The sequence below is a fragment of the Lutra lutra genome, chromosome 6 (genome assembly GCF_902655055.1).
Source record: "Lutra lutra chromosome 6, mLutLut1.2, whole genome shotgun sequence".
In the NCBI taxonomy this organism is placed as follows: Eukaryota; Metazoa; Chordata; class Mammalia; order Carnivora; family Mustelidae; genus Lutra; species Lutra lutra.
The window spans coordinates 86,505,092-86,530,682 of record NC_062283.1 but is presented as its reverse complement, the minus strand read 5'-3'; the positions used below and the strand labels follow the sequence as shown (position 1 = coordinate 86,530,682).

The window sequence follows — 25,591 nt, the reverse complement described above, 5'->3', positions numbered from 1 at the left end:
GTGTTTTCATTCAATGAATACTTGCTGAATGCCTGCTGTGTGCCAAGGACTATGGTAAGCAATATAGGGGTATGAACTAAGAAGCACATTTTGTTAGTTTAATGGGAGAGGGAAATATCAAAACAAAAGTTACAGTAAAATGTTTTTGAATCCTAGAATCTTAGACTCCAGAATAATCATAAAGATCATTTATTCCAAATGGCTAATGGAATTAGGAAAGGATTTCAGAAATTATCGAATTGAATTTTATTATATGACAAAGAAATGGGCTCAACATATTAGGGAACTTAGTGTGCAAAATACTGGGGTGGGCTTTTAGGGATACAAGCTAAAATGTGCAATATGCTGCTTCTCCTCAAGGAAATCACATAGGAAGGTGAAACATACAAAGACGAAAGGTTAACACAAATGTACCACAAGAAGTATATGCACAGTATACGTGATAAGGAAAGATCTCTTTGTCGTGCTAAAAGGCTTCCTTGAAGACCGGTAGGCATTTGAGCTCCCAAAGACAAGCTGCTGCAAGAAAAAAGAGAAATTGCCCCCCCAAGATTTTGGAGATGGTAATGGGAAAGAGAATTAGGAAGAATATTTATTGCCTTAGATATCTTAATGTCAATTCAATAAATTTCAGGGTTTTTTTTTGTTTTTTTTTTTTTTTTTTAGATTTTATTTATTTGCCAGAGAGAGAGCACAAGCAGGGGAAACAGCGAGAGAGAGAAGCAGGCTCCCCGCTGAGCAAGGAGCTCGAAGCGGAACTCGATCCCCGGACTCTGGGATCATGACCCAGCCGAAGGCAGATGCTTAATCAACTGAGCCACCCAGGCATCCCAATGATTTTCAAATTTTAACCTAAGAAAATAAATACAATTTGACAGTTATTAGTAAAAACTGATTAGGAGGAGATTTACAGTTATTGAGCCTAGGATTTGGAAGATCAGGGCAGGGTGCTTTATATAAACTACACTTACTCTTCAGTGTTTCTGTGAAGTGAGCAATTTTTTTTTTCCTTTTTAAGTTTTCACTTACATTCCAGTTAGTTAAGATATAATGTAATATTATTTTCAGGTGTACAGTATTGTCATTCCACATTTATAGCAAGATTAAACAATTTACTGGAGGTGTGAGGCCTCAGTGAGTACACATGAGTGAAGCAGAGTCAGTTTCCAAATGGATTGCTCCAGTTTGTGCTCTTAACCAAGAATTCTTATTCAAAGAACTGGATCTCATTGAAGAAATTAGGGTTCAATGTCTCAAGTCATGAAGGATTGGAAATGAATGCTGAGTTTAAGATGAGAAGAAAGGCAGAAATATTTGGGTAAGCAAAAAGGAATAGAAATCATGGTGTAAATTGCCCCACCAGAGTATGTGGGTGGTACTTCTAATTTAAAGTTCTGTTCAGAGCAAAGTATCTGATAAATTCTTTACTTTTGGACCATTTTATTTCTCATTATGGTGAAGATTATATGGCAATATATGTGAAATTATTTAAAAACTCGATAGCACAAACTTTAAATGTCATTGAGGAAACAAGGAAGAGGAAAGCTATTTTGGAGACTGTTCAGAAGACCAAAGCGCTTCCTGTGGATGGAATGTAAAAGGATCCTCAAGAGAGCGATAATCCAGTACCAGTCTGAGCTAGCTCTGGAGGGCACTGCTAGAGTTCGTCATTACATCCTGGATTATAGAAAAACAGATTTCTGTAAGAATAGGTAGGTCTGCAAGGCAAAAACCGCAAAGGGGGAAAAAAACAAGAGTCCTCCTTTCAGGGATGTCCTGACAGGGCATTGACAGAAATACTTGATGAGGATGAAAGTAGAGGGACACCTGTGATTGCACAAAGCATTCTCTGCAAATTTTCAAAGACTGCATCCACATGATGTATGTGGAGTCACAGAAAGAAGTATCAACACAGGGGTGCCTGGGTGGTTCAGTCAGTTAAGCGTCTGCCTTTGGCTCAGGTTGTTATCTTGGGGTCCTGGGATCGAGCTCAGCATTGGGTTCTCTGCTCAGCAGGGAGCCTGCTTCTCCCTCTGCCTGCTGTTCCCCCTGATTGTGTGCTCTCTCTCTCTCTCTCAAATAAATAAATAAATATATAAAATCTTAAAAAAAAAAAGCATCAACACGAAAGAATAGTGGGAACCCATTAAACTAGTGTCAATAAGGCTAAAGAGGAAAAGGAACTAAGGCGAAGGTTAGCTTACTTCCTTCTTTCTTTGTGTGTAAATGGCGTGTGAGAGGAAAAATGTCTTTCACCTCGTTCTCAAAATGCTCCAGAAAGGTTCGGAACCTTTGTTAAGTTCTTTTTCTCTGCCTTAAAGGGTGAATGTGCTGTTTTGGGAGGACTCATTTGTTCACAGTTTTTCATTATCGTAAATAGTACTCTGGTAAACATCCTTGTTGGTTTATAATTCTCTAGGATAAATTCCAGGAAATGGAAGTGATGGGAAGCAAAATATATATAATTTTAAGACTCTTGATACTTAAGACTCTTGAAAATGCCCCCCAGAAAGCTAGCTTCTCCCTTAAACAGGCGGTGCTGTGCCTTTGCCTATAGTAAATCATTCTGTCTTTTAAGTCTTGCTTATGTGATTTCTGAAAGTGGGAGAAGGAAAGAATATGTTCATGTATTTCTAATTTCCTTTGGTTTCTAGTGAATTTGAATTTTTTCATGTTTCTCGGCCATTTGTATTTTTTGAGCAAATTGTTTGTACCCTTTAACTATTTTTCTACAGAGCTGTGTCTTTTTTCCCTGTTTTAGTAAAGTTCATATTGATTATAACTTTTAAAAATATCTGTCCCTGTTTTATTTATTTATATTTATTTTACTTATTTTGTATGTTTTAACTGTGTTTATGTATTTCCTTTGCCTTGATATTTTAATTGGTATGTAATCAAATATGGGAATTTTTTTAATTTTTTATGTCATTATTTTTGGCCACATGCTAGTATTTTTTTTTATATTTAAATTTTAATCCATCTGTATAAGTCTTTTGTTTGGTTTGCTTTGGGGCTTGGGGTCAGGTTAAAGTCTACCTTTAAAGTCTGGCCATAGTTAATCAACTAATCTGTCCTTTGAATTAAAATGCTGTGATGTTATTCCTAGTTTTGATTATTTCTTCTTTCTTAGGCTGATGTAGCCATTTTAGTTGTGGACGCCAGCAGGGGAGAGTTTGAAGCTGGGTTTGAGACTGGGGGACAAACACGAGAACATGGCCTCTTGGTTCGCTCTCTTGGAGTCACCCAGCTTGCGGTTGCAGTCAATAAGATGGATCAGGTATTTGAAGGCAAATGAGCATTCCTTTCATTTCAGATGTTAGTTAAGATGTTATCCTGCCCTATCGAGGACCTCAGAGGTCACTAGAGTACATCTTATCAGTCTGGTGGTCATATTTAAAGAATTCATGATCCTCATATTAAATACATAAGATACAAGTAATTTTTAAGCAAAAAGATGTCTTGTCTAACTTCCAACATTAATTTTAAAATCTTATCCAAAAACTAATGATGTACTATATGTTGGCTAATTGAATTTAAATAAAAAAAAATCTTAAAATTGTTTTTAGTTATAAAATAATACACAATTTAATTTAGTATAAAGAAACCTGAAATAACCTATTTTCAAACTCCCCCTTTCCCCCTGAAATCTTTTGACTTTTCATTTTGCAGATCCATCTGTTTATTTTTCTATTTAAAAATATTTTTCTTCATAATGCTGTGTTATGTTATCTGTTTTGTTATCTCCTTTTTTAAAAAATGATAATGTTCTTGTGCATGTTTCCAAGTAATTAACTTTTGTATGAACAGGTGGTTTTTATAGCTGTTTTCTAGTCTGTTTTAAAGATATATGTAACTTAGTCAAATAATCCCCTATTTGTGAATATTTCCAGACGTGTGTGTGTGTTATGTGTGTACTTAGAAAAAGCTTATTCTTTGGGAATTTCTGCACCTAAGGTCATATGCATTTTTAGGACTTGCTATATGTATGATCAAAATGCCTTCAAGAAAAGTTCTAGTTACTTATTCTCAACACATATAGTATATGTACTTTCCCTAACATTTGTTAACACTGCTATTATTAAGTGATTATTTTCCAACTTGATATGCAAAGCATGTCTCTTTTTTTGTTAACTTGAATGTTAATATTTAAATATACTTTATATGTTAACCATTTATATTTTTAATTTTGGAATTATTTATATAATTCGCTCTTTTTAAAACTTCTCTTAGCAATTTTTAAATATAATTTATTTATTAAAAATATTAGTCCTTTATCTTGTCTTAGATACTTTCCCAATTTGTTATTTTACTTTTCATTTTGCGTGTTTTGACATATATTCAAATTTATAAGTATTTTCTTTTGATTCTTTTTTTATGATTAGGTACTTTCTTACCCTGGGATCAGATACTTTTTCACCTGCATTTTTCTACATAGTTCTTTTACAGTATCATTATTACATACACCTTTTATTAGTTTGAAAATTCTCAAATACAGAGAATAGAAAAAAGGAAAGAATAGTAGAAAGAATTCTATAATAAATACCATATTATACCCATTACCTAAGATTCTCCTATGTACTTGATGGCATCTTTGTCTGTCTACTCCGTGTCCACCCATTAATTCATCTTATTTTGACAAGAATTTCCAAGTAAGTTATGTCTTGTTACACTTAACCCTAAATACTACAGCAGGCAGAGTTCATATCACATATACATTTTTAGTCTCTTTGGCTTGGGGGGTGTATCAATAATTTTATTTTACTTCAGTAGTTGGTCTGAGCACAGTTTAATAAATTATTCACTCTGTCTCCTTAAATTTGAAATCACTTACAGCATATACAAAACATTCTGTGTGTATTGAAGTTTGTTTCTGGGCTTTCTGTTGTAGGAAAAGTTATTTTTAGATGATGTTAATAGTAAGATCTCATACTCTGAGTTTAAATTTTAATAGATTTCATATTTAATAGATTTTACGCTTATATTTTACTGTCTTGCTTTACATTTTATTGCAGAAATTTAAATTTTATATATAGCATGGTCTGAAGTGTAGTTTTAAAAATTGAATCTTTATCAGGTTAATTGGCAACAAGAAAGGTTTCAAGAGATTACTGGAAAGCTTGGGCACTTTCTTAAGCAAGCAGGTTTTAAGGTAAGATAATTTTAAGTTTATATAGTTAACCTCAAGTCTCATCTTACTGATATGGCAGAAAAACCCAATATTTGGTGTTCTTGTCTTACTAAGTATATTTAATTTCGCTTTTTATTTCTGCCTGGTAGCAAATATATCTTATGTTTTTTGGGTTACTTCACCATAGAAAATGCACATTTTATAAGTTGGCTTGAATTTAATGTAAATAAAAGACTTTTCTGCAGTTAGTAAGTTAGGTGGATAGGTTTAGGGAAGTCACAGAGGAATGGAAACTATACTTCCATTACAGTGGAAACTAGTGGGGAGGAATTTCTCTAGCAAAGTGTGAATGAAATATGCCTATGTTACCAGGTTAAAAATGCTTTGAGTGTTTTGGAACAAATTTTTTAAGTTTCCCACAAAATCAAAACAGTTGAAAACTGTTGGTTCTTTGATTTCTACTACTTTTTAAAAAGTACATTGTTGCATTTACAGACTAGGTGCAGCATGGTAATAGTGAGCCTTTTAACTTTTTGAAAGCAGTGTTGTACTAAGTTTCATATATTCAATCCTTTTTAATAGGAAAGTGATGTAGCTTTTATCCCTACGAGTGGTCTCAGTGGTGAAAATCTAATCACAAGATCTCAATCAAATGAACTCACAAAATGGTATAAAGGACTTTGTTTATTAGAACAAATTGGTAAGTATACTGCCATACTAATTTTGATGCATTTATAAGCTTGATTATTGTTATTTACAGTTCTTGTTGGGAGGCATTGTTGTATGTGAAAAAGCATAGGATTTATAATCAGAAGAGCTAGGATATTATCTTTATATAATAAATATAAATATAATTTTTTAAAATATATCTTTTATTTCTCAAACTCAAAGCTTTATTTCATCAACTTCTAATACAGTTTGCATTGACAAGTGATTTCACCTTCATCACATAAGAAGGTCAGTGACATCACATCAAAGAGGAAGCCTCACATATTGTGGGCATCACTAAGAAATTTGTATCTCAAAGGCAAATCAAGAATAACAAAATGTTTTCGATTCAGTCTAATGAGTATCTTACTTTTCATCTTTATTAATTTGGAAATGACTGGATAAATACTCTTCATTTTCCTAAAGCAGCTATTTTTCTTTATCCTTTGGGGGTGGTGGAGACCAGATAGCTTGAGTTTTAAGACACCCACATACCCATGTTATTTAACGACTTCCTCTTTAGTGGACCATCTTCTCACCTTCCTATGCAGACACACGTGACAATTTTTACCAACTCTCACCAGCCTGCGCAAAACTCCAAGCGTTTTCTTTAGCTTAAACTGTTTTTGAAAAAGTGATACGTAAACAAGATTGAAAACTCATCAAAACAAAACAAAAACAAAAACACATTTTCTTTCCTGATCCTCACCTTCAGGAGTCTCCACAAGTAATCCTGAAAAGTTGCCAGGTCTTTTAAAACCCATCCTCCCTACGCACCTATGATTTTGAAATCATCTGCAGTATTTAAACTAATACTCCATTTTCTTTCTTTAGTTAATGAGGCTCAGGCCTACCCTACTTAACCTCAGACTGTTGTTAACCTTAAATGTGATAATGTGTATGAAAACATTTTATAAACTAATGTTTATAAACATTAGTAAATGTGTTATATGAATGAAAGTGTTATATGAATGAAGGTCAATTTGCTATTAGTAATTATAAAAGAAAGTTATTTTCTGGGAGACTCGGGTCTATAATGGGCCGACTGGACCGGAGTCAAAAATTACTTTTAAATTAAATCTTGTTTTTTTTGCCATTTTTTCCAGATTCTTTCAAGCCTCCTCAGCGATCTATTGATAAGCCTTTTAGATTATGTGTGTCTGATGTTTTCAAAGGTAAGTGCTCCCTCATTAGTGCTCCTTCATTCTGGCCCCTGCTTTTATTTTCTCCTGACCTCTTTTCTTAGACAAAATTATTATACTGTCTTGATATTCTCCCTTCTCTGTGGCAGTGTAAGGATCATTGCCAAATTAATCTTGAAGTGCATAGTTCTAGTTCTTTAGCTCTCCTGCCCAGAAAACTCTCCAGGTTGCTTCAGTTTACGTCATTTCCCCTGCTCATACTCCTCCTCCCGGTGTGGACCTCCGGTGTGGACCTCTTTATCTTTTCTCTTTCTAGCCTCCTGTGTTTTTTTCTCTCTTCTCATCTCTTTTGTTTGTGTATCCTTTAGCCAGACTGGATTGGTAACTATCTCTTAACTACATGGAGTCTTTGTTGCCACTCTTGCTCCCCAGTGTTCTGTTTTTCTTCACTTGCCCATCTCCTACTTATCTGTAGCAGTCTGGGTCCAGTCAGGAGATAGATACCATACATCGGTAAAAAGAGAAGCTGATTATAAAGAAATACTAGTAAGGTAAAAGAGTGACTGTAAGATGAAAGGAAACTCTCTCTGGTACCGGAGGACTGAGAAGAGTATGCAAAGGAGGAAAAACTTAGAAGGCCATGCTAGAGAAGGTGTTGTATTAAATCCCGAAGGGTACATCCAATCTAATGTGTACAAGATCCTCTTTAGAAAACTATAAAACAGAAATGAAATAAAGGTCTTAATAACTAAAAGGATATAGTCTGTATGTTGGAATAATCATTACAGTTCAGATTTCAGTGGTCTCCCAAATCTCCGTTATCACAGAATAGGCAGTGCAGAGTGGATTCAGAACTGAGCAGCAATAAATTGGTAACTGATGGGCTCACCCACGCACATATCTTACAGTGCCCCTCTGTGTTCTCTGTATCCTCTGTCATTGCATTGTTTGTGTGGTATTATAATTGTTTCTGTGCATTTTATTTAACTTAGATTGTGAAGTCCTTAAGGGTGAGTACTGTCTCTTCTGTGTCTTTATCTGCAGGACCTAGCTCAGTGCCTGGCACATAGTACATGTTTAATAAATGTTTAATAAGTGGATGAATGAAGGTGCTTCCCTAAAAATCAATCAATGAAATTGATATGAATCATTATTATTGGCTTCCCAATTCTAGAAGTAGAAGAAATATTATAATGCTTTTTTAGAATGCCTGTTATCTATTTGAAATACAAAATACAAAAATAATGTTTTGATTAACAATATTTGCTGACTCTGCTTTTTCATCTTTTGTTCTCTCCTTGGGCTGCTTCCTGGCTTCTTCTTACACTCCTCCCTGTCAGCGTGTTCCCACTGACATTACCAAATGACCCTTTGGTTGCCAAAGCCAGTACTCATTGTTCAGTTCTGTCTTACTTCCACCTTACTTGAATTTGGCATTACTTCCGAGACGGGTAGCCATATCTGCCTTAAAACTTTCCTCCATCCGCTTCTGTGACCCACTTTCTCCTGCTGTCCTGTTTCTCTGACTTTTCTGTATCTTCTTTGCAGGCTCCTCTTTTTCTGACTCCTAACTAGTGTTCTATCGCGTTAGTCTTTTTCTTAGTCTACCTGCTGTTTTCAGACAGACATCCATGGGTCCTCTACCTCCTGCGTCTTGATGGTTTCCAGATCTGTATATTACTCTCTGGGTACATGTGCTAACTGCTGCTGGACATCTCCGCAGGGATTGTGCTCCCGGGCTCCCATTTCCTGGAATTTGATGTGATTGGTGCCCTCTGGAATGTCTTGTAGACACTTTACATTCACCAAGCCTTAAATGGATCTTGTTCCTTAATTTCCTATCTCACATTAAATGTGAGACAAATCTCACCATCATCTTAAGATTTCTCCCTTTTTGCCATTATCTGTCATCTTCCTCATCACCCAAATATCTACCGTATTCCCACATTCTTGAGTTTGCTTCCTATCTGCAGTGTATGCATTTCAGTCAACCTCCCTTCCTCTCTGACACAGAAATAACATGTCACTTCTCTGTTCACAATTCTTTACTGCCTTCCTATTCTTTAACTGAGGATGCAGTTCTAGCCCTGAGCATGATTTATGAGGGTCCTTTATTAATTTGTCTCTTGCCTATCCCTGTTGCCTCATGTCTTGCCTTTTTCTCCTTCTCCCTGTGGTCCCATAAACGTGTCATATGAGTGACATGTGGGTGTTAGCACATCTCACATGCAGTTATGACTCCGTGCCTGCGCAGTGTCCTGGGTCAGCAGTGTTTTCCTTCTCACCCCACCCCCCAACCCATATGCATAAGTACCCGGAAAACTCCTGTTCTTTCCCCTTCTTAGTACCCAGTTAAAGTGCAGTCATTCCCCTCATCATGGATTCTTTTGTGTACCTTTTTCTATTTTCATTGTGCATTTTAAGTAATACTTGTTTCTGGACAGTGTAATTGTTTTTGTCTTTCTCTTTGCTGGAGTAAACCTTTCATGGGTAGGGGCTTATATTTTCATCTTTTAGGTTAGCACATGACTTGGTACTTAGTAAGCATTCAGTAAATATTTGAAAAAAGAATGAATTTCACTTTTTATCACATGAATGTTGTGATTTGTAGGAAAGTCTATAGTAGAATGTGGTATGCTGTATTTAGTATATATGTTAAAAATTCTGAAATGATCACTGTTTAATGTTCATGGCACTGCTAGTCTTATTTAACTCCTTGTAACTAACTGTAGCTGACAGCAGCAATCATCAGATAACACTGCTGTATGAATTGTAAGATTTGGGCATGTTTTGCAGATCAAGGATCTGGATTTTGTGTAACTGGTAAAATTGAAGCTGGTTATATCCAGACTGGTGACCGACTCCTAGCAATGCCTCCTAATGAAACTTGTACTGCAAAAGGTATTCCTCTGCAAGATTCTTTTGCTAAAAACCTTTAAGTTGAGACAGCAGATTTTTAAAAAGTAGTTTAGTTATTAACTCCTGAGTAAATAACCTCTTAGTGAAATTGTAACTGACTGTCAAAGTGATACTAACTGTTGAAGATAAAAATGTGAAAACATTAAACGATTTTTTTCTGTTGTGACTATGTGTATATAAATGTACATAGAACATTCTAACTGTGGTAGCATTTCTTCTTCTTTTTTTTTTTTCCTGATTCTTAAAGCCTGGTTAGGATTTAACCAGATGTATAGACACCTGACAGATACATTTAAAATAGTATTCGGTAGCAGAAATTAAATCTAACCCCATCCTGGCGCTAGACAGTAACAAAGCAGACTGCTTGCTGTGCTGTGTTGTTTTGAAATGTGTATTTCAGAATTACTGTAAGTTAACAGCTTTGATCATGTTTATACCAAAAAAGTTTTTTTTTGCACAAACCTAAGAAAATAAGATGCAAATGCAGAGAATCCTAATGTTGAAAAGAGAAATTGAACTAACGTGCCACAGTCCTGCTTTCCCACCTGTAATATATGGTCTTTCATAATGACCGATAACTATTTCTATCTTCAAATCCTTTGTACTTGCAAGTACAAGTGTTATTCTTCCAAATTCTGCTTAAAAGTTTAGAATTCTGTACTTATCTTAATCTAACTTCCAACTAAGCCTCCATCTTCAACATGAAACTGATGATCTGTTTTATACTATAGAGTAATAATTTGTTACAATTTTAAACTAAAGTATACTGAGAATGCTAAAAGTTTTTAGATTTCAGTACTTTTCTTCTGTCTTTAAAAAAAAAAAAAAAGATTTATCTATTTGTTTTGAGAGAGAGAGAATGAGTGGGAGTTTCAGAGGGAGAGGGAAAGAGAATCCTAAGCTGATTTTCCCCCTGAGCATGGAGCCCAGTGTAGGTCTCGATCTCCCTACCCTGAGATCACAACCTAAGCTGAAACCAAGAGCTTAATCGACTGAGTGCTCAACGTTGCTTAATCGACTGAGCCACCTGGGTGCCCCTCCTCTGTTACTCTTATTTATAGTTTATATCCAAAGTTGTACCTGACTGGTTCATAAATTTGAATGTACATTTTGTTTGAATTTATTTTCTTACTTTAAAAGCTGATTTCTTAAAGATTATAAGAAATTAATATCTGTTTAGGTAACAGAGTTTAAACTAAATTTAAAAATGAATAAGGGAATGAAAGCCGAAGTTACTTCCATTTTACTTTTTTCTTTTTGCCAGCCTAGGAATCATGAAAATTCTGTTTAGATAAAAAGTAATTCACACATATTTTTAAAAAAATTTATTTTTTTTAAAGCTTTTATTTATTTGACAGAGAGAGAGCGAGCACAAGCAGGGGGAGAGGCAGAGGGAGAAGCAAACTCCCCACTGAGCAGAGAGCCCGATGCAGGGCTCAATCCCAGGACCCTGGGATCATGGCCTAAGCTGAAGGCAGATGCTTAACCCAGTGAGCCACCCAGGTGCCCCAAGATTTATTTATTTTAGAGAGAGAGCTCAAGAGTGCAAGCAGGGGGAGGAGCAGAGGGAGAGAGAATCTCAAGCAGACTTCCCACTGAGTGCGGAGCCCCACAAGGCTCGACTTCACAACTGTGAGATCATGACCTGAGCCGAAACTGAGAGTCGGACGGTCAGCTGACTGGGGCACCCAGGCGCCCCAGTAATGCATGCTTTTCAAAAAAGAATCATTTTCCGTTGATGTTTTGTTTACAAGTTCACATCTCTGCTTTTGTTTTTTAAAGTGATCAAGAGCTACAAGACTTTTGAAATATGAATTTATTTGTATGTTAATGAGCTTTTTTGAGAATAAGAATTTTTAAAATAATCAATAGGCATGAATTAAAACCATGATCCTAAAATTATCATGGACCTTACAGATTGGCTCTTTGTGACCTCTGAAATCATAATTTACCTCTGGAAGTACCACATTGTTTTCCTTTCTCCTTCCTGTCCCTTCCCCACCAGAAAAGCTCTTAACAATTTATCTTTAATCTTAAGGGGTAGCTGTATCAGAAGCACCTGAGCTCTCCCCACTCCTTGACAGCCACTGTTGTAACCCAACTTGGAAGTTCTCAGTCCTCAATTTCTAACTCTTGCTTTTGCTTCATTTACTTGATTTTTCAGTGTACCCTCTATCTCAATAATTCTGTCACTAACCCATAGTATCCTAAAAGAGAGAAGTGACTAAGTCTGCTACCAACAAATGAAAATTCTAAATTAAGTTTTCATTTTATTAACATATCAGGTTCATGGATTGTTACAAAAGAACTTTGTGGGATGTCTGTCCAGTGAAGAAGGTCCTTAAGAAGATGAATATCCTATATAGGACAGTGTAACATGTTTGGAGGGAAAAAATCAGTTGATAGATTGCCTCTAAACGATTTTATATTGCTAATTGACTTCTAGTATGAAAGCTCTTCAGAATCTTAAGCTAAAGGCAATCTCTGTTGTTTGTAAGTAACTAGCCCCTGTGTTCAATTCCACATTTCAGAGCAAAAATCAGATATGGTCACTTTAAGTTTACATTTTAAAACCAAATTTAATTAGTTGAAAATTTAACAAACATTTCTTCATATCATAATTGTTAACATTTTTTAGAGTCAAGAACTTCTCTGATGCCTTGTTGAAAGTTATGGCCCCTCTTAGATTAATGCAGCTGTGTACATACATTAAATTCTAAATAAAACTATAGGTTGTCTCAGAGTTCTTAAAGTTCTCCTTGAACTCATAAAAAGTCTAAAAGAAACTTAGTTAAGAGTTTCTTAAGAGTATGCTACATGGAAAAAGTAAGTATTTTGAGAAAGATATGGATGAGTTATAATTTACTAAAAACACATCAGTCCACTGTTTCACAGTGGTTGGCCTGTGTAGTGTCTTCATCAAAAGGTTCAAGTTCTAGTGGAAAGGAACTTACCCCTTTTATTGCCCCTTAGAATCAGAAAATATGAGATACCTTTTAAAAGCTTTTGAATAAGGTAGCTGAGTAATGCCCTTTGTAATTGTTCTCCAGGATTATCCCTTGGTAATAAAGTTATATAGCAACACCTGGGACCGTTTTTGAATTCAGTTTCCTACACTTTTCATGTAGTCAGTTATCATTGTTCACCTCTCTCTCTGGGAAGCATTTCTTTTGAGCCAGGAGTAGTGAAGGGACCTGTGAAGAGCACCATCTGACTGAGCACTGATGCCCTAAGAGTTCTTCAGAGAACTCAGGTGACTGTTGAGGTGGTTGTCTAATTAAAAGCAAAGTTCAAGAGAATAAAATACTGCTGGACACCTTCCTTAGTCCCATATTTTATGTTATAATTTGAATTGCATTATTACGCTTGTACCTGTTAATGTAAGTGAACTGTTTGAATGAGGTGTGTTTAAGGAATATACCGGTTGTATAAATGAGTTTTAAAATTTTGATTAATTAAGCTGAACTCAGCCTCTTTTGGACAAATAAGAGTCACTTTATGTTTAGGGTGGTGTTCTACAAGAGTCAAGTGTAGAGGAAGTGTGTTTTCCTCAACGCTCACAGTTACACTTCTCATTCTTAATCCATTCATATTGAAAATGATGAGTAGTGACTGATGAAGCATAAATCAGCCAAGCTCTTTTGGTTGTTATGATTTGATATCGAGGTGTTTCACTGTATGCTTTGGTTCTTACTCATTTCCAGGAATCACTCTGCACGATGAACCCGTCGACTGGGCGGCAGCAGGTGATCATGTTAGTCTTACGTTGGTTGGCATGGATATCATCAAGATCAAGTGAGTGAGAAAATGAACTTAAGCAACCATTGTTTTGGATATAGGACCTCAAAACATAGATTTTGCTGTTCACTCGCTAAACTGAAAGAATGAGTATTAATTTTGAATTTCATTTGGCCAAAAATAGGCACTTGTAGAAACATACGAATGATGAGCAAAACCTATTTAAAACTGAAATTAATACATGTAGCATGTGTACTTGACATGTCCTTTGAATGAAAACTCTAATGTGTAAAAATGGTGTAAGGTTAATAATTGTATAAAGCTATGCTTTAACCCAAAAGGGAGTGTTTAGTAAAAGTCTGCAATCTACTTGATTGTTTTACTTTGTAAATGGTTTTAGAGGTATTGCTATTGGATGTATACTTATCTTTCCTCCAACTACCTTCTCTCTTTCTCTTTTGTTTTGTTTTGTTTTGTTTTGTTTTGTTACAGTGTTGGCTGCATATTTTGTGGCCCCAAAGAACCCATTAAAGCTTGTACTCGTTTCAGAGCGCGAATCCTCATCTTTAATATTGAAATTCCTATCACTAAAGGATTTCCTGTAAGTTTTGAAATGTTTGTTATCGTTGATTCAAAGTAAACTTCAAAGTAACTTCATCCTAAAAAGTAGTAACTTACTTTTCAAGTGATAATGCTCTAGTTATTTTCAACTAACATCTTAATATTCTAATCCAGAGAAACATGACATTAGACTTTGAAGGTCATTTTTACTTTTTTATTTTGGTCCTTGAGGCTGGGGATTTTTTCAAAGAGGCATTAAGAAGAACTATAATCAGTAGGATACAAACTAATGATAATAATAGTCAAATTCATCTGGGGAAAATGGTAGATTTTTTTATTGTGTTTTAGGGTTATTTGACTAATCTTCTCAGATTGTGTCTTTCTGTTCATACTTTAGTATGCGTATTTATAGTGCCTTCCTATCATAAAAGTAATATATATAAAACTTTGGAAAACACACAAAAGATAAGAATATTCTGTAATTACAGAATACATAATTATCTCTACACTTTACAATTTAGTGATTTTTTTTTTTTTAATGTGTGCACGTTGGTATTTATGAGTCTATTCTGGGGATGCTTGCCATAGAGTTAACTTTAATTGGGCTGAAGCAACACATTCAAACCCTGTAGGCTGTGAGATTAGTTTGGTAGATTATTATTGTCCAGCATCATTTAAACATACACATTAATGGGGAGGAGGGGGATTTTATACTATAATATTACTTATCCAGAAGACATAATGCTTGTGAATTACGTGGGTTCCTTCTCTTACGTGTAATTTTTTTTCAGATGTTTGGGGGCCATACTCTGTTTATAGTTTGATACTTTGTTTTTGCCACTTAACAGATGACATTTTCCCCTAGACTAGGCTTTTCTTTTCTTGATCAGCCTATGTAGCACAGATTTGCAGGACAAAAAAATGTGTCTCCATGGAATTAAATGACTTGCCTTTGGAAATACAGATTGTTTTCACCATTTGATGCATCATTGCAATAAAAATAAGACAAGAATAATAATTGACCTTTAAACTTAATTTAGTTAGTGGTAATGTTTTAGGGGTCAGGAATAAATTTATTTAGCTCATTTAAATTCATTTTATACTTATACACCTTTATTTGAGATAACCATGTGCTTTGATTGTAATCCTTTGTAATTATTTCTATGTAAGTTTGATCAGATAAAAATTATAAGATATTGTTGAAGTATTTTAGTTTTATAATCCATATTCCATTTCTCCCATATGCTAAAAAAAGGAGTAAAAGTTTCTCTCCCAAAAAAAAGGCTTTAGTTGAAAATATTTCATTTTTAAATATTTAGAATTTATGTTTGATAGGCAAGAAACTACAGCTAATTTGCTATGAATGAATGGCCCCCGTTCTTAGAAAGCAATATGTCCAATGGGGAGAAGCTGGAGAGGTTGGTTACTGCGTGTTTTTACTCATGCAGCAATAATTTTTTTGCCATTGGAGAGGCAGAGAGGTCGAGAGGTCAGTAGTTACTTTCTATAGTAATACTGTCTTCCTGTCTACTGTACTTTCTTAAAAATATGTATGAATTGAAAGTTTGTCAGTGCCGTTTTATGCGATTCCACTCGCGTATATTGATTGACGAATCCCCGGATGAAATTTGTTTCAGAAAAAACAGCCGTGTTTCGTCATTTAATCTACCCCTTGTGGGAAGAAACCTTCAGTTTTTGTTTGTTTTGTTTTTAAATCACAAAAAGCCTTCCTAGGCAATTAAAATAATACTGTTTCAGGGACTAATTTCTTAACACTACAGAAATAGATTTGTGTCTCTTGGTTTATATGATAAACTCAATTTAAGAAGAAAAAATAGAAGAATGTGTTAGACTTTAAATTCATGCTTTTTTTTTATTGTGGTAAAATATTTTGTAAACATAAAATTTACCATTTTAATGATTTTTAAGTGTTCAGTTTAGTGGCATTAAGTACACTCACATCAACGCCATCCATCTCCAGAACTTTTTCCTCATCCCCTCCTGAAACTCTGTCCCCATTAAACAATAACTCCCTGTTATCCCTTCCCCTTTTCCCCTGACAACTGCAATTCTGTTTTCTCTATGAGTTTGTGTATTCCAGGTGCCTCCTATAAGTGGACTCATACAGTTTGTTCTTTGGTGTTTGACTTACTTCACTTAGCATAGCATAATGTTGTCAGAGATCATTGGTGTTGTAGCATGTATCACAATTTCATTTCTTTGTAAGGTTGAATGTTGTTCTTTGTATGTATATGCCCCCTGTTGTTTATCCATTCATCTGTTGATGGACGGTAAGATTGTTTCCATCTGTGGGCAATTGAACATCGGTATTTAAGTATCTGTTGGAGTCCTTACTCTCAGTTTTTTTTGGGTGTATACCTAGGAGTGGAATTGTTGGATCACACAGTCATTCTGTGTTCAACTTTTTGTGGAACCACCAAACTGTTTTCCATAGTAACTGTGTCAGTTCATGTTCCTGCTAGCAGTGCACAATGGTTCTAATTTCTCCACTTCCTCATCAACACTTGTTAGTGTGTGTGTGTTTTGGGGGATGTGTGATTTTTGTTGTTTGCTTATAATAGGCAAACTCTAATGTGTGTGAAGTGGTATCTCATTGTGCTTTTGATTTGTTACTTCCCTAGTAGCTAGTAATGTTGGGCATCTTTTCACTTCTTTATATATTTTGGATATTAATCCCTTGTCAGATAAATGCTTTGAAGATATTTTCTTCATTCTGTGGGTTGTCTTTTTGACCTTTTAATAGTGCTGTTTGATGTACAAAAGTTTTTAATTTTGATGAGGTCCTCTTTATTTTTTTCTTTGATTGCCTGTACTTTTGGTGTCATATATAAGAAATCATTGCCAGATTCAACATCAAGGAAACTCTCCCCTCTGTTTTCTTCTTTGAGTTTTAGTTTTAGTTCTTTCGTTTGGCTCTTTGATCTATTTTGAATTAATTTTTTGTACTTGAGTAAAGTAAGGTTTCATCTTCATTCTTTTGCTTGTGGATATCCAGTTTTCCCAGCACCATTTGTTGTAAAGACTGTCCTTTCTCTGTTGAGTGGTCTTGGCATTCTTATTGCAAACTAAATGACTATACATTCATTGATAACTTTGTAATATAGGTTACCTGGAGGTATAAGGAAAATAATAATTGGCTCATTTTGCCACCTAACAGATTATGTAGCTCATTATAGTTTATAATTTTATTTTCACAACTGCACATGATGTAGAGTCCCAACCCTTACCTGAAACGTTTCAAGCTACTGTGTTTTAGAATGCAGAAATACTCAGATGATAGAAGAGTGATGTGATGCATGTATGTTACATAAAACCCCTAACAGAGAATGGGCAACACCCTATAATCAAACATACTAATCATTCTGTGCCAGGGCTTATTAATATTAATGCTAAGTGAAATAAATAAGGACTGTAAGTTGCCTTACTGCTAGTGCTGTTTTACTAGTTAAATGGGTGTATAGCAAAATTAGGAAAACTTAGGTTTTCAATCTTTTGGATTTTGGAATTGCAGATAAGATTGTGCACTTCTGTTAGTGTTGTCTGCACTTAAGGATGAGGAATTGGAAACTCAGGTGTGGTGACTCTCCGAATGAGAAGTGATGAAGCCAGGACTCAGACTCAGTACTGTCCACTTTGAAATCCAGTACTTTCTTTTCCTTTTACATTAGGCTGCAGACTGTTTTGAATTATAGATGACTTTGGTTATATGTAATATGAATTAAATGTTAAGATAATATATAATTACTTTCCACTTACTTACATGTAGATTTTTTTCACTCGTGTGTTCCACAAGGGTTGGGTTTTTTTTTGTTTGTTTGTTTTTGAGCTACTACCTGTAAGGTGGTGTGGAGATATAACAAATAAAACTTAACCCCATACTGCCACAACCCATTCTTTTTTTTTTTTTTTTTAAAGATTTTATTTATTTATTTGACAGAGAGAAATCACAAGTAGGCAGAGAGGCAGGCAGAGAGAGAGGAGGAAGCAGGCTCCCTGCTGAGCAGAAAGCCCGATGTGGGGCTCGAACCCAGGACCTGGGATCATGACCTGAGCCGAAGGCAGCGGCTTAACCCACTGAGCCACCCAGGCGCTCCACCACAACCCATTCTTTATCCACTTCATTGGATGGAACCCACACATAGTTCACAAATAGGTTAGAAGAAGCTTAACTAGGTTTGTGTGCCTCTGTTTCAAATTTGGCAAGCCGTGGATGGAGACCGGTACCAATTTCTTAGTCACACCTGAGCCAACATCTGCTTATTTACTTGTTTGTTGCAAAAGAAATGTTTTTTAGATTTGTAGACCTACATTGATGTTATACATTGGTGCTCTTTGACCCCTGAATCTATTGGATGCCCAAATGTGACTTTATCATGCATTATGAATTTCCCCTAAGGGTTGATTGTTAAATTTTTCTAGAATGTTTCCAGTTTATAATGGTCAAATGCCAAAAAACGAAAACAATACAAAACAAAAACAAAAAACAAAAACCCAAAACTAATTTGCCTTTGCAGAGTGATAGAGGTTCAGTTGTGCCTTAAAAAAATGAACACCACAAGACTGATTTACTTCATGTGTTTTAGGTGTTCTTTTCCTTCATACTTTTATTTATTTCACAAATATTTACTGAGCGTGGATTAAATATCTGGCACTGTACTGGTGTACATAGTTCCTAGTCTTATGCAGTTTATATTTACCTGGGATGACTGACACTTAAAATAGCAGTTACAATAAAAGTGAGATGTTACATTGTGAGATTACAGAACACAGATGAAGGGATCTATCTCAGACTAGGGGTTCGGGTTTCTTGTAAGAAGCAGTGCTTTACTCTAAGAGAGGTAGAGTAAGATGAGTAAGAGTTAGCCAGATGAAGCTGATGTGTTCTGGCCAGAAGCATAATATGTGTAAAAGCCTGAAGAAAGGACTTGGTTCATGTAGGGAGTAGAAGTGCTATGTGTCTGGAGCAGAGAATGTGAGAGGGACGGAGAAAGATGAGGATGGAGAAGAAAGTGACGGTCAGGTTGAAAAGAGCCTTGGTGCCTTGTGGTGGAATTAAAGTTTCTTGATTTTAAAAAGCAAGGAGGTACATTAAGTTTGTCTTTTAGAAAATCAGTCTGGTAGACATATGAGAAATGGGTGAGAGGGGGCAAGAGTGGTGGCATCTTAACGGGGGTGAGAGCAGATGGTCCTGGACTGTGGACAGCATTGTCCTAGAGAGAGAAGTAGACAGAATTAACCAAGAGCTGATTGAAAGACTTGGTTTTTAGAAAATTACAGAGTTCAGGATTGTGGATCCATAGGTCCCCCAGGTATTTCTATTCTCTGAACGTGCAAACTGTTTGAGCCAGGCAGTTTCATAGTAGAAGCGTCCGTGTTTCTTCAAGCAAGCAGCATAAAATGGTACTTCAAGCCAGTTGAACTTTAGCTTTGCCACTTCCTTAGTGTTTGGTCTTCCCACTACCCTACCGCAGACAGGTTGCACACTCAGCGCTTATTATTTAAATCAGGATAGCCAGTCCAGCTCTGCTTCCAGTTGACCTCAGCGTAAAATTCACCTCTGAAACATGTCGCCATGGCCACATGAAGTCACTTCGCCTTTTTGATATTAAACTTCCTTACACATAAAACATGAACAGTAATAGCAAATATCTGAGGTCATCAGTTAACTGAATGTTTACTATGTCCTGGGCACCACTTCAAAATACCATCATCTGATTTTCCTCAGTGGTGGGGAGCCTGAGGCTGGAGGTGTTGGGGGTAAAGGGCCTTTAAGGATTTGCCTTAAATCATACCCCTGGAAACTGTAGAATCAGTCCCGACTTCAAAGCTTGTCTACCCTCCCACATAGTCTTTTATTCTCATTATCCAACAGTGAATACATTAAGTCCTGCTGAGTATGACAAGATCCCCCTTCCCTCTTTCTCATGAGGGAGCGGTTTGCATCTGTTGAGCATCTCCTCAAGCATCTCCTCCACAGGGCGCTGTCTGATGGTGTCCTGTAAAGAAAGTTGTGTGATCTACTAAGGTTCACACAGTGAGGTGTGGTGGAGGAGAAGCTGGAACTGGCTCCGTGACCTCTTTACCTTAGTAAGTTAGGGAGCACCCTGGGCAGACTGCTGGGACTTAGAGGAAGCAGCTGGAGACCCTGGAAGTTCCCAGTGGGAGCGCTGGCTGTAATAACATGATGACAGGTGACTCTCAGAGTGAAAGGCCACAGATGTACAGTAAAGGGTGTTTTGATGTGACAATTTTTTGTTTTAGGTGCTGTTACACTACCAGACTGTCAGTGAACCTGCCGTTATTAAACGACTGATTAGTGTCTTAAACAAAAGCACAGGTGAAGTCACAAAGAAGAAGCCAAAGTGAGTGTTTTAATGCACAGAGTGAACACAAGCAACTTAGCAGATCTTTTACTGGTCAATTCATTTTTATAGTATTTCTCTTTGTGATAAGTGAAGTCTATTTTTACTTGCTCCTGAAATCTGCGCCCCCCCCCCCAAAAAAAAACTAGATTAAAGGAAACACAAAACATCTATTTAAGCTCCTACCTAGGTATGAATGCTAGATATAATTTCTGTTGTGGATGGTGAGTGGGGTGTGAATTGTGTATAAAAATTTAAGTATAAATTTATATGTTTGCATCAAGCCCTAGATACTGAGGATGTAAAAACAAAGGGCACTTAAAAAAATCAGTTCTGCATTTTAAAGAATGAATTTGAATTATGTCTAGCCACTAGTTCCAAATTCCAGCTGAGTGTTCCTCTTAACTATCTTGTCACTCCCTTAATGAGAATCATTCCCTATGCTAAGAACACTCCAAGAAGAAAGTGAATTACATACTGTGTAGCTTCCAGGAATTATTTTCTTTCTGCTCAGAATCCACTTGGAGCTTTAAGCTGAGCTATCACCACCGTGTTGTTTCCCTCTGATTTTTTTTTTTAAGATTTTATTTATTTATTTATTTGTCAGAGAGAGAGAGAGAGAGAGAGCGCGCGAGCGCGCACTCCTGTGCACAAGCAGGGGGAGTGGCAGGCAGGGGGAGAAGCAGGCTCTGAACTGAGCAGGGAGCCCGATGTGGGACTTGATCCCAGGACCCTGGGATCTTAACCTGAGCTGAAGACAGCTAATTAATAGACTGAGCCACCCAGGTGCCCTGTTACCCTCTGATTACCATTAATATCCAGGCCTAAATGTGGACAGGTCCCTTTGGCTGGGATAAGGTTGGGATTTTTCAAGGGAAGTGCTTCCTGAGAACTTAAGTCTCTTATCCTAATTCAATAAAGGGTAACCACAGTTTGGCTTGGCTGCTCTAGCTTTGGGGTTTTCCTCACTTCAGCCCTCTGGGGAATCCCATCCAAAATCCCCCTTTTTTAGTCTTTGGGCGTTCCTCCTCATTTGCACCTGTGTAGGAGGCCAGAGGGTGTTAATGGGTTCAGAGGTTGGCTATGAGAAGGGAGTCTTCACACTGCTCTGAACCCAGGCCTGTTTCTCCATTAGTTGCGAAGAAAGGGCTTCTTAATCTCTCTCTTACAGGTAGTCCTTTATTTTATTTTTTAAGATAAATTTTAAGAACTTACTGAACTGTACAATGTTGTGTTAGTTTCAGTGTGCAGCTTAATGACTCAGTAGTTCTGCGCATTTTTCAGTGTAGTGACTGATCTTTATTTTTAACCCGAATCTTTAGCTTCTGGTGTGAGTGTGGCTCTTGTTCTGAGAACTGTAACTAATGGCTAACATTACTTGAGGACCACTGTTTCCTGGACTCTATCATGACTGCTTTCACATGATATACATTCTTAGCAACCCTATGAAGCACGTGCTATTTTCCTCATTTTTCAGATAAGGAAACTGAGGTGTAGAAAGGTTATATAACATGTTCAGGTTCACAGAGCTAGTGAGGGGCACTCAGGATTTTAATCTAGTACCTTGATTCATGTACACTGTGTTATTTTTGGCAGAAGCCAGGTTGTTTGACCCATCACACAAGTGATTTGGAGAATTCTTGATCTAGAATTGATTCATCACATCTAATCCTGAATTTTCCCCTCCTTGCTTCTGCTACAAAGTCCTTGCTCGGTGATGCTAGGTTTTAATATATTTTCATAGTAATTTTCCCTGGCACCTTATTTGTAGCTTTTCTCTTATTTTGCACCAATATAATTTGGTCTTTCTCCTTCATTTCCACTTTAAGGATATTGTAGACTCAACTGCTTTATGTGGAATGGAATCAAGCTTTCTAAAAACAATATTTAAGTGCAAATAATGAATATATTAGATGCTCTCCTTTCTCCATTCCCTTTCTTAGGAATGGGACTTTGGACTGATATTGCCCAAAACCAATATTTGGAAATTTTGGAATACTTTCTTAGAAACTTGAGTTTGGCTAATTCTAATCTGTCTGTCCCTGAACTAATCTTGCAGAAGGAGAGTCTATAATTGCTATCTTCTATCCTTGCAGAAGGAGAGTCTATAATTGCTATCTTCTATCCTTCTAGAGCACATCAGAATTAAACTAGAGAACCTTTTCAGAGTGCACCAGTAAGTTTACATGAGCCCATACACAAGGATTTTTGTTATGTATTTGTATGAAACTGTTTACAGTCAGGCTCATGTCTCCTGTGTCTGTCCCCTCCCGCCACCTTCATTTCCTACAAACACCATATTGTGGAACAATCTTATGTGATTTTCTTCTGAACCCCTGTTAAAGAATCACTGTTCTATGTGAGAGAGAGAGGAGGGAGGGAAAGAGAAATTTAGAATAGTCTGTTGGCACTAAGAGATTGTCCTCTTCATAGGTAACTTTCCTAACACATAATCTACCTGTTAGAATTTTATATTGTATCCCTCTTTTAAAATGACAATTCTTTACTTTCTTTATTAATTGAACCTCTCAGTTCCACGAGGAATGAAAGGGAAAGCTTTGGTGGAGGGTCCTTGAGCATTTGGTTATAAGATCCTTCAAGAGTTGTATTTGGAAGATTGGTTAAAAAAAAAAGGTATGTGTAAAATGAACCAGCTAGCATTTCTTCTATCTAGAATCAACTAGCCCAGAAAAATATAAAGGCATATATTTTCATTTAAAAAAAACCTTTTCTTTTGAAGTTTTTGAAAGTTGATTTGTTGATCAAATGTGAAATACTTATTTTTCAGTTGTTACTGTTTTATTCACCTGTATGGGCCATCCCTGTTCCCCACCCACCTTTTATTTGACAGACTGTTGACTAAAGGCCAGAATGCCTTGGTGGAGCTGCAGACACAACGCCCAGTGGCTCTGGAGCTGTACAAAGACTTCAAGGAGCTGGGCAGGTTCATGCTGCGCTACAGTGGCTCCACCATTGCCGCAGGCGTGGTCACGGAGGTATTGGGAGGGGACTGGTGGCTTATGGGTCCGGTGTCTTTTCTGTACCTACTTCTTAAGAATGATGCCTGAGAGTTTATGACTTAAGGGGAATACAGTTATAGTAGTAGAACAAGATTTTTAAATTTATATTAGATTTTTTTTAAATGATGGCAAGAAAATGTTGGGTTTTAGAACTTTTCATAATGACACTTCTGAACTGTCCTCTCCACAAATAATGTTTCTCAGAATTTAAGTAAGTTTGTTGAAAAATAGATTTGTAAGTAAGCAATCCAGATTATGTGAACACAGTCTTTAAGAGTCAAATGAATTGGGTGAGGTGATTTCGTTTGCTGGAAGAGCTCTCATTACTTTTTTTTTTCTTTAAATAACTGGTTCTCTGTGCATTTAAAATAATCCATTCAGAAAGTTCAATGAATGTTTCTGAAAGAGATCTTTTGTATCATGTAAGGTGCAGTTGATTTTGAAGAAAATAGCCAGTGGTGAACCAGCAGGCTTCAGTAATTTACATGTTCTTCCACACAATCATGATTAATCTAAAATCTTAGAAATATTATATTTATAATGAACTTCATGTGGCTGTTTTCTGCATAAAAATTATTCACTGTATTTAATGGGATGACTACTTTGAACACTGGGCTCTGTTAAAGTTGCATCAAAATTTAGTTACACATGCAACCTGTGAAAGGCTTTGGCATTCAGCTGCCCAAGTTAGTTACTGCCCCACTGAGTCCTAGCAGCAGAAGCATGTTTCTCCTTCAGTTCATTCACCTGTAAAAACTGGGTATGAGAACCTATCTCCCACCGTTGCAAAGTGAAAGGGCTGTTACAAAGTGCTTGGCACAGTAACTGGCACGCACAGTCTCACAGTCAGCCAAAGCATTCTTTCTAAAAGAGCATTCTAGAAATAAGATAGTTTCTTGTGGAAAATAATGGAGAGATTGTAGTAAGTCTTAGAAATAGCATGACTGGAAAAGGGGAAAAGTTACAGGAAAAAAGAAGTTTCATCTTAACATAATGATTATATTGCTGCCATTTTCCTTTTGTTTTCTTAAAATGTGACTGATTAAATTATAGCACCTTTTCTTTTTTTTCTTTTACAGATAAAAGAATGATGGGTCAAAATTTCTGCCATGTTTCCAAATGCAATGAAATAGCTAACCTCTATTTTTAAAGAATCCAGTTGTTCAAGTTAAAGGAATAATGTGCAGTTGGTTATTTTTTTAAACAAGAGAGAAACTTAAAATGATATAACCAGCTGCAAAGAAGTATTAATCATCACTCCTGCAAAAATTTCAAGTTGCTAAATGGCAAAGAAAGGCTAATACTACACTTTCATTAAAACAACTGGCTTTCCCTTTGAAATGTTAGTGAATGGATTTGCTGAGGTTTATGTAAACCATCAGAAGTATGTATTAGAAGACATTCAGTCGTCATGAAATCAACTCTACTTCTAGCCATACCACAAATGTTTACAGTGTTCAACTTTACTGCACACATTTTAAGGAAAAGTAATGAAATGGATTGTTGAGGCAGTTAATACTCAAACTGAGTGGTTTTGTTTGTTTGTTTGTTTTTTAGTTAAGAAAAGATTTCCTGAAGATTATAGGAAAGGTGTTTGGTGTTGAGCATAAGAATATTCTTCTTCTACCAAATGAACTTTTGAAATCTTAGTTTGGAATTAGTGGAAACTGTCCCTTTGGTAACCAAGATATTATTTAAAGTATAAAGCCAGCTTTAATAAAATGCCTTAGTTTGAGCATAACAGCAGACTGTGTTTTGTTTCTTAGATTCTGTTGAGATTCTCTACCACCATTGCTAAGAATGACTTAAGGATTTTATGGGATCTGTTTCACCTAAGTTTCTTGGCTCTTCCGCATGAATTGTTGTTGTTTGTTTGTTTTCCTAACAGCAGGTCAAATTTCATCTCCTCCATTTCTCACCATAATTTTATTTCTCTTATTTATTTATTTATTTATTTATTTATGTATTTATTTATTTAGAGGAGGGGTAGAG

General features: G+C 36.1%; 1 protein-coding gene across 1 annotated transcript in view; it reads left to right on the top strand.

Annotated features, from left to right (window-relative positions):
- Positions 1-25,340, top strand: part of HBS1L (HBS1 like translational GTPase) — an 85,154-nt gene extending 59,814 nt beyond the window's left edge. The window contains exons 9-18 of the mRNA XM_047732369.1: positions 3,131-3,277; positions 5,075-5,149; positions 5,711-5,828; positions 6,943-7,011; positions 9,775-9,879; positions 13,602-13,692; positions 14,128-14,236; positions 20,479-20,579; positions 23,431-23,575; positions 24,679-25,340. Of these exons, the coding sequence (XP_047588325.1) occupies positions 3,131-3,277; positions 5,075-5,149; positions 5,711-5,828; positions 6,943-7,011; positions 9,775-9,879; positions 13,602-13,692; positions 14,128-14,236; positions 20,479-20,579; positions 23,431-23,575; positions 24,679-24,690 (972 nt within the window). The 3' untranslated portion in view covers positions 24,691-25,340. The remainder of the gene's footprint in view (positions 1-3,130; positions 3,278-5,074; positions 5,150-5,710; positions 5,829-6,942; positions 7,012-9,774; positions 9,880-13,601; positions 13,693-14,127; positions 14,237-20,478; positions 20,580-23,430; positions 23,576-24,678) is intronic.
- Positions 25,341-25,591: the final 251 nt, after the last annotated feature.